This window comes from Nerophis lumbriciformis, linkage group LG38 (genome assembly GCF_033978685.3).
Source record: "Nerophis lumbriciformis linkage group LG38, RoL_Nlum_v2.1, whole genome shotgun sequence".
In the NCBI taxonomy this organism is placed as follows: Eukaryota; Metazoa; Chordata; class Actinopteri; order Syngnathiformes; family Syngnathidae; genus Nerophis; species Nerophis lumbriciformis.
In genome coordinates, this window is record NC_084585.2 from 1,057,263 (window position 1) to 1,067,588 (window position 10,326).

General features: G+C 40.7%; 1 protein-coding gene across 1 annotated transcript; it reads left to right on the forward strand.

Moving 5' to 3' along the window:
- Nucleotides 1-5,894: 5,894 nt before the first annotated feature.
- On the forward strand, nucleotides 5,895-7,673 carry LOC140677612 (general transcription factor II-I repeat domain-containing protein 2-like). Its single transcript, XM_072912629.1, has one exon. It carries the CDS (start codon nucleotides 5,895-5,897, stop codon nucleotides 7,671-7,673), a length of 1,779 nt encoding a protein of 592 aa, XP_072768730.1.
- The last annotated feature ends 2,653 nt before the right edge of the window (nucleotides 7,674-10,326 follow it).

Genomic DNA, 10,326 nt, shown 5'->3' on the forward strand with positions numbered 1-10,326 from the left:
CTGATGAGGAGCCGGCTAGCAGCCTAAACTGACAGTTGACAGGTAGAAAACAAAGATGCTAAACTGACAGTTGACAGGTAGAAAAGAAAGATGCTAAACTGACAGTTGACAGGTAGAAAAGAAAGATGCTAAACTGACAGTTGACAGGTAGAAAAGAAAGATGCTAAACTGACAGTTGACAGGTAGAAAACAAAGATGGTGTTCAGCGTTTTCCTGCTCAAATGAGCGGACTGTTGAAAATAGGAATCGGGGGATTACTTTTCACAAGTAAGATTTAACATTAACGTACTATTGGTTGTATCTTATGAAAATAATATTAGCACAGAGTTGAGAAGGAGCAAAGATCTTCAATATTTGTATGTGAAAATCACAAAGAAATCTTCTGGGGGAGGATGACGCCCCTACAGGGGTTTGCTTTACAAACTTTCAGCCCCACCTAAAACAAAATTCACCAGCTGCCACTGATTATGATGCATTCTCATTTTAGGCAAAGTATAAGACAATACTTTCTTAACAGTATAATTGTAACCAGGAATAAGTCTTCAAGTAACAATATTCAAATACTAACATTGTTGGGTAAAACAGAATTTGGTTTTATTCTGAATCCAGTGAAACAGATTGGTGGTTTTAGCTGATATGAAGACTTTCAGGTGTTTATATATGTTTAAGTATTTGGCAGACGCTTTTATCCAAAGCGACTTACATAAAATAATACATATGAAACAATCACTGCAAACATTATCATTTAAGGGAAGAATGTAATAGAAAATATCAATACAAAGTGTCAATACAGAATAAACTCTCTGCTACTGAAGCAACAGAGATACAGTCTATAGGTCCCTAAGATATATAGATATCCAATGTATTCATACATTGTTTATGTAGGATACACACATATGTATATATAACCTAATCATATTGTTTCTTCAACTTAAAAATAGTTTACCGTTTTTTTCCCCCTTCTCTGGGATTATATTCCCAGTTTTGATCTCGGACGTCTGGTCACTTATAGCGTATAAGAATATTATATTACTGATAAGCAAACTATGAATAATAAAACACGTCAAAACATGTGTCTGTTATCATAGCTACACGTATGACAAAAAAGGGGGGTGAAAATCAGTGGTATTCAGTGAGGTAAAATGAATTAAATGCGCTGACAGTTCATTGCTCCTGCCAAATGAATTGCACTGAGTGGAGCGGATCACCACTCCAAGATGGCGGCCCCGCGTCTCGTCTGCGCCAGTAGGCAGTAGCGCTCTATGCTGCGTCTACTTATAAGATGTCTATGGTTATAACGTTAGCAGTGAGTTTGCAGCCTCACTGATTGAACTACACAGCAAATAAAAGTCACGTTACTTAGCCAATAAACGTTATCTTACATTCAAAACTTACCCTTCTTTGTGCAACTTCAAATGTCGAACGAAGTTGGAAGTTGTTGCGTCTCCGTCTGTAATATTCGAACTGTGTGATTTGCATACGGCAATTCGTCTTTTGTTGACCAAGTCGTAGTTTTTATACCCGAACGAAACCAACTTTGGCATAATTGTTTATCACTGGCACGTTGTTTGACAACTCTTGTTCAGTGGTTGTACTGCAATTTGATTGGATGAATGCTGCGTGATGCAAACAAGGTAGATGTCATTTGATTGGCTGTTGTACTGACAGCACACCAGCTGACAGGAACAACACGCTGAGAGACACAGACGAAGAAAATGAAAAATACGGAGCGCTCCCAAATAACTTTTTAAGATTTGGATTTTGGGGAAAGTAGCAAGTCATGTCAAGTCAAAAGGCTCAAGTCCAAGTGAAGTCACAAGTCATTGATGTTAAAGTCTAAGTCGAGTTGCAAGTCTCTTTACATTTTGTCAAGTCGAGTCTAAAGTCATCAAATTCATGACTCGAGTCTGACTCGAGTCCAAGTCATGTGACTCGAGTCCACACCTCTGGTGGTTCTTAACCTAGTTGGAGGTACTGAACCCCACCAGTTTCATATGCGCATTCACCGCACCCTTCTTTAGTGAAAAAATAATAATAATAATTCTTAATTTAATCTTAATGTATAACTATTAATCATGAAATGATGTTATTATATTAAAGAAATACTAATAAATATATATTTTACATCTTTACATGTTTACATCTCATTGTGCAACATGTGAATGTTTTAGTGGGAACTAAATGCGATATCGGAAAGGGGTACAAATTATTTCCAAAGCAGGACCCCCACCCAGACATACAATACTAGTACACAGCTCATGAAAAACAATATGTTGTGTTACTGTCATTGTAAGTGGGCCAAAACACTTATTTTAGAAAATAATCCCATGAAAATTACTGCTGTCATTTGATTATAATAATAAAACACTGAACTTGGTATTTAGTCAGGTTTGGGACAGGTGCGCTGTAGGTGTGGCCTCAGTGTGCACATCTAAGTTAAAGTACCAATGATTGTCACACACTAGGTGTGGTGAAATTTGTCCTATGCATTTGACCCATCAAATGTTTGTTCAGCCCCTGGGAGGTGAGGGGAGCAGTGAGCAGCAGCAGTGCCATGCTCGGGAATCATTTTTGGTGATTTAACCCCCAATTCCAACCCTTGATGCTGAGTGCCAAGCAGGGAGGTAATGGCTCCCATTTTTATAGTCTTTGGTATGACTCGGCCGGGGTTTGAACTCACAACCTACCGATCTCAGGGCGGACACTCTAACCACTAGGCCACTGAGTAGGTCCACGCATATGGAAAATTAGAGGGAACATTGTTTGGGGGTATCCATAATACGCCGATAGGGAGAAGTTTTTATTTACACGATGAGTCGGGTGTGTCCTGACCTTCGCGGTGGAGGCTCCGCCGAACTCCTGAGGCCGACTCACCGAACCCTTAGGGCTCGATCGAACCCAGGTTAAGAACCACTGGTCCAGAGTCCAGCCTGCGCCCTGTCAAAGCTCATTCTACACACATTATTGTATGAACAAGTAGACTCATTGTTTCACTACTTTAACTCTCTCACTATTCTCAGAAAAAAAGTTTTTAATGTTACAAACCACACAAAACAAGTCAAATGTTGAATTATAATAATCAATTAACAGCAGTCATTTTTATTATAATATTTTGTAGTATAAATGATATGAAAAATATCTTGTTTTAATGAGCTGTACAAGATGGCGCCGCTGTAGTGGCTGCTGGTGGCAGGAGCTCTGTGCTCTTGTGTCATCCTTTTGTGTTCCGGATGTTTCCCTCTTCTTTTCATGTGGGCTTGTTTTTGCCTTTTGGGGCTGTGTGACAAGGGCTGGCACTTTCATGACTTCTGCGGTGCTTTTTTGTGAACTCCTGGATCTGCCTCCCGGGAGCCTTTTGGCCATGGAGACCAGCTGCTGGGTCTCTGCCACACCAGAGTCCGTTTGGAGAGACTGGAGGAGATGTGGATGAAGAGACATGGCTGCGGAGCTGGTGCTGAGCGCCGGGAAGGACAAACTTCACAGTGTCTTGGCTGAATGAACAGGTATCGGACACCTCGGTCTCCTTGGACGTATCCTCGCTCATCCATGCAGACCAGGACACTGGCCGAGAGTTAGTGGGCGGCCGAGGGTGGAGTCGGCTCTCTTGGTTGCTTTGTTGGGTCTGCTCCTGTCTCTGGCCATGCTCCGCCCACCCCAGCAGACGATGTGTAGAACACCACAGAGTGTATATGTTTGTTTTTTGTTGTTGTTGTTTTACTTTTGAGGCTGTGTGTAGAAGTGGCTGGTTGCATCAGCTCTGCTCTTTTAATGTCTTTAATGTCCTTTGTGGTCTTTGACGTTTCCCTCTTACACACATGCTTATTTGTGCTATGGCTATGAGTTTTTTTCCCTTGGCCTCAGTCTGGACCCCCTCTCCAGGGGCCCAGGTTTACACTGATTTTTTTTTTCTCACTCCCCAGCGTTTACCTGTTTCTCACCTTTTTTTTAAGAGGCGCCGGAAGTTGGCAGACCCTTCAGTGATCCTGTTCTGTCTCTCTGTAATGTTTGATCCTGTTCTGTCTCCCTGTAATGTTTGTCTGCTCTTCAATGGGATTGTGCTGAAAATCTGTATTTCCCCTCAGGGATTATTAAAGTCATTCTGATTGTGATTCTGTATGTGGTATGTCTGGCTGGGTGTCCTACTGTGTAGAATGTGAGACATGTAACCCTTTCAGAGATCACATTTTGTTCCCCTTCAAACATTCACATTTTTCACAATGAGATGTGCGCTGTTGCACAAGCATGGGATAAAGTGTGTAACTTTTTGTCTGTAAAATACATCATTGCAGCGTTGTTTTAATTAGCATGTATGTAATCTAGGAACAGCATTTCATAATTAATATCCAAAACCCCAAACCAGTGAAGTTGGCACATTGTGTAAATGGTAAATAAAAACAGAATGCGATGATTTGCAAATCCTTTTCAACTTATATTCATTTGAATAGACTGCAAAGACTAGATATTTCATGTTCGAACTGAGAAACTTTTTTTTTTTTTTTTAAATAATCATGAACTTTGAATTTAATGGCAGCAACACATTGCAAAAAAGTTGTCAGAGGGGCATTTTTACCACTGTGTTACATAGCCTTTCCTTTTAATAACACTCAGTAAACGTTTGGGAACTGAAGAGACACATTTTTGAAGCTTCTCAGGTGGAATTCTTTCCCATTCTTGCTTGATGTACAGCTTAAGTTGTTCAACAGTCCGGGGGTCTCCCTTCTGCTATTTTAGGCTTCATAATGCGCCACACATTTTCAATGGGAGACAGGTCTGGACTACAGACAGGCTAGTCTAGTACCCGCACTCTTTTACTATGAAGCCACGTTGATGTAACACGTGGCTTGGCATTGTCTTGCTGAAATAAGCAGGGGCGTCCATGATAACGTTGCTTGGATGGCAACATGTGTTGCTCCAAAACCTGTATGATGCCTTCACAGATGTCTAAGTTACCCATGTCTTGGGCACTAATACACCCCCATACCATCACACATGCTGGCTTTTGAACTTTGCACCGAGAATAATCCGGATGGTTCTTTTCCTCTTTGTTCCGGAGGACGCGACATCCACAGTTTCCAATTTGAAGTGTGGACTCGTCAGACCACAGCACACTTTTCCACTTTGTATCAGTCCATCTTAGATGAGCTCGGGCCCAGCGAAGCCGGCGGCGTTTCTGGGTGTTGTTGATAAATGACTTTCACTTTGCATAGTAGAGTTTTAACTTGCACTTACAGATGTAGCAACCAACTGTAGTTACTGACAGTGGTTTTCTGAAGTGTTCCTGAGCCCATGTGGTGACATCCTTTACACACTGATGCCGCTTTTTGATGCAGTACCACCTGAGGGATCGAAGGTCACGGGGATTCAATGTTGGTTTTCAGCCTTGCTGCTTACGTGCAGTGATTTCCCCAGATTCTCTGAACATTTTGATGATGTTACAGACCTTAGATCAGGGGTGCTCAATACGTCGATCGCGATCTACCAGTCGATCGCGATCTACCAGTCGATCGCAAAGGTAGTATTGGTAGATCGCATTACATTATAAAAAAAAAATTTTTATTTTTTTTATTTATTTTTTATGTACTGCAAAAAAAAAATTTTTATGTAATGCAAATTCACGCCAGCCTATCATCCACCCCGTCTTTTGATTGATAAACAGGGCAGCCAGTCAGATGACATCTTCGTTTTCCTGACACTTAGGTCACTGCGCATGCGCAAACAACGGCGCTCAGTGCAGCAAAGCTAACAAGCTTGTCAGCGAGTTACCGCCAATTTTCAGCCTTCGGTTTTTTTCTTTTTCTCTTAAGTGTATAAAAATGAGTGGGGGAGCTGGACCAAGTAAGAAGACAAAAACGTATCACTTTCATACGGAATGGGAGGAGGACTTTTTTTTCATGATGACATTTTCGAAGTGCGTTTGCCTCATCTGCCAATCTGCCATCGCAATTCCAAAGAAGCGAAATGTGGAGCGGCATTTTCGGACTATTCATGGCAAATACGACACCGACTTCCCGCTGAAAAGCGAGCTGAGAAAGAGAAAGGTGAAGGAACTGAAATCCCAGTTGTCCGGACAGCAGTCCTTTTTCACACAAACTTCAAAAGCGAAAGTCGCCACCGAAGCATCATTCCGGGTGAGTCACATCATCGTTAAAAACAAGAAGTCCTTCCAAGACGGAGAGATGGTAAAGGAGGCATTCGTTGAAGCAGCTGACTCATTGTTCCGAGACTTTAAAAATAAGGCAGAAATATTATCTTCGATCAAAGCTCTCCAGTTGTCAAGATGTACAGTTACACGGCGCTGTGAAGCCATGGCTGAGGATTTAACCCAGCAACTTTGGACGGACATCGGAGATTGCGAGTGTTTCTCACTGCAGTTGGACGAATCTACGGACGTGAGTGACACAGCCCAGATGTGCATTTTCATCCGTATGGTGTTTAGTGATATCACTACAAAAGAAGAGCTACTAACATTACTGCCCATGAAAGAACAGACGCGAGGAGAGGACATATTTCAGTCGTTTAAAAACTTTGTGGAGAAAACTCAGCTCCCAGTGTACAAACTGATGTCTATCACCACGGATGGAGCTCCCGCAATGGTTGGCCGCTTGAATGGATTCATTGCCAAGTGCAGGCAGGACGATGATTTCCCGGACTTCCTAAATTACCATTGCATAATCCACCAACAAGCGTTATGCGCTAAAATGCTCAACAGGAAGGAGATCATGGATGTTGCAATGAAGATCGCCTGTTCTAATCGCGCCAGATCTCTTCAAAGACGGTTATTTCGTGCACATCTGGAGAAGGCTGACTGCGACCACTCTGAGTTGTTGCTGCACACTGACGTGAGATGGCTTAGTCGAGGGAAATTCCTGCAAAGATTTCGAGAGCTCTGTCCAGAGATTAAGGAGTTTTTTCGTGTAGCAGCTGGACATGCAGAATACACGCAACTAAATGACGGTCAGTGGCTGTTAGACTTGACATTTTTAACCGATCTGACCAACATGTTGAATGATCTTAATCTAGAGCTGCAAGGAAAAGACAAAACAGTGATCAATATGATCAGCTCAGTTAATGCTTTCAAACGAAAGATGAAACATCTCTCCTCAAAGCTGCAGCGCCATGATTTGGCAAACTTCCAGAACCTGGCGTCAGAGCTGGAGATGCAAGGGAAGGCCTGTGTGCAACTTGACAGTGCACGCTACACAGAGCAGATTGACAATTGTCTGTCAGAGTTTGACAAACGCTTTCAAGACTTTTCTTTGCTCGAGCCAGTCGCTACATTCATGTGCTATCCTTTTCGGGAAGATGCTGAGGTTGATTCCCTCGCATCACAAATTGCAACACTATTTCACCTGAACTCTTCTGGAGTGGAAGATGAGATTTTGACACTGCAAGCCGACATTGAGCTGAAGTCCAGAGCTCATGGACAGTTCTGGAACTTACTCACAGAGGTAAAGTACCCCAACATCAGGAAATGTGCTACCTCCTTGACTGCATTATTCGGCTCCACTTATTTATGTGAGTCAGCCTTTTCCCAGATGAAGATCATTAAGTCCAAGTACCGTTCCACCATGACTGATGAACATTTGGAAGTGTGCTTGAGGCTGGCTGTCAGCAGCTACTGTCCGGACTATGCATCCCTGACTGATTCAATTCAGTGCAAGTCATCAGAGTAAACTCGGGTAATGACAAAAAATGTACATAGTTAATTGTGTTGTGTTGTGCAATATTGGCTCATGCGGTTATGCATGTACATCAACATACATTGTTGATATAAAGAATCCTCAATATATTTAGAAATAAATATATGTTTTGCATTTTTGTAGTAGGTACATCATTTTGACTTGATCATTTTATAAGTAGCTTGCATGCTGAAAAAGTGTGAGCACCCCTGATTCTTGTGTTATCATTAAACACCTTTAATTTATTAACAATATTAACTATATGTGTTAAACATGCTTGCATTATCATTAAACACCTTTAACTTGTTAACAAAAACATATATTTCATAAATAAGTAAATATATATTATATATATGAATGAGGTAGATCCCCACGACTTGATCAATTGAAAAGTAGCTCGCCTGCAGAAAAAGTGTGAGCACCCCTGCCTTAGATGGTGAAATCCCTAAATTCCTTGCAATAGCTGGTTGAGAAATGTTGTTCTTAAACAATTTGCCCACGCATTTGTTCACAAAGTGGTGACCCTCGCCCCGTCCTTGTTTGTGAATGACTGAACATTTCATGGAAGCTGCTTCTATACCCAATCAAGGCACCCACCTGTTCTCAATTAGCCTGTTCACCTGTGGGATGTTCCAAAAAAGTGTTTAAACATTCCTGAACTTTCTCAGTTTTCCAGTTTGAACGTTTATTATTTTGTCTTTGCAGTCTATTCAATTGAATATAAGTTGAAAATGATTTGTTGTATTCTCTTTTTGTGTACCATTTACACAACGAGACAACTTCACTGCTTTTGGGGTTTGTATATTGAAAAAAAGAACATTAAAAAATAATAAAGTCCACAAAAATGTATCAATCACATTTTTTTTAAATTAGCCCCTTAAGTCGTTTAACAGCTATACAATGATGTTGCTGAAAAGAGGATATGTGTCAAATGTGTGTGTGTGGAGCACAAGCACTGATCCTGCAGCCGTGTGTGGAAGTGTCAGTGTGCACACTTACTAAATAAAAGCTAAATAGTGCTGGCACCACAGCGATGAGTGTTGATAAATCATATTGGGCGTGATAAATCATTATATTGGCATTTTCTCCCAGTATTGTGGCTGTTTTAATGATCAGCATATATTCTGCATATTATTTTGCATATTCTGCTCACTTAAGAGACGCCATCCACTTTGCACAGGTTTAGTAGATCAGCTCTGCGTGTGCCATCAGGTTTGCACCTCTTTTAGTACACGCAAACCTTTAACAAATCAGGCCCTGTGAGTCCAACTCCATCCTGGAGAAGAGGATTGTACTTTGTCACACCTGTGCAACTTGGGTGTGCCACCTGAAGACTAAGCTCCTGCTGGTAGCTCTTAACCACAATAAGGTGACAATCTCAAATATGAAAGTGAAATCAATTCAATAAAGTATCCTTGATCCACATTTTTCAACCCATTTATCTTAACTTGATGGCCTAATTCTTCAACTGAATGTTCACCTTTAGTAGGACTTCACACACAATAGTCAATATTTACAAAAGTGACAAGTACAGTCCACTTATGAAGAAAACAAAAACATTCTTCTCAAACTAGTTCATCAACAAGTCAGCTGCATCATGCCTCAAAGTTTCCGCATTCTCCACTTATTCACACACAGAGAAACTTAACAGCACTGCCTACACTCTAGACATAGTCATCTTTTTTTTCAGCTTGTCTTTTACTCCACCAACTAACATGGAGTCATCAGTTCCCCTCTTCTTTGACATTATTTTCATTTCATTGTGTTGTCTGACCAGTAAACACTTGCAGCGTGAGGAAGTCCACATTGACACAAATAATGATAGCCTGCATCTTACTTTTCATCAACAGCAATAACAACTGATAGCTCTTTTCCACACACTGGGGAGGGTGTGTGTGTGTGTGTGTGTGTGTGTGTGTGTGTGTGTGTGTGTGTGTGTGTGTGTGTGTGTGTGTGTGTGTGTGTGTGTGTGTGTGTGTGAGTCTGACACAGAGATGAGGCTGTGCATTTGGGATGAAATGCATAACTGATGCTACTACAATTGATACTGGCCAGTGAAGCGGCCGAGAGCCACACTGCAAAAAGTCAGTGTTCAAAAACAAGAAAAAAAAATACAAAAATGAGGGGTATTTTATTTGAACTAAGCAAAATTATCTGCCAATAGAACAATAAAATTTGGCTTGTCAAGACTTTCCAAAACAAGTCAAATTAGCTAACCTCTAAGAACCCAAAAATACCTTAAAATAAGTATATTCTCACTAATAACAAGTGCACTTTTCTTGGTAGACAAAAAAGAGACCTTTTTGCTCAATATGTTGAAAAATATTCTTAAATGAAGTAAATGTTAGTGCCATTATCTTGACATAATGATATGCGCTCAGCATTACATTTCTTGAAACCAGCAAACTTATACTAAAAACTAGTTTATTGTTCTTTTTTTTTTCATTTTATTTTTATTGACATCCAGCATCAGACATTCCTATCCATTACATCATATTCACATCAATCATATATCTATTGTCTGCCCTAAATGTCAGGATATTTTTGTTTATATCCCACCCATACCACTCACACCCCCCCCCCCCAAAAAAAGAAAGAAACAACAAAAAAACGAAGTAATATCTACAAATACATCAATTAAAAAAAA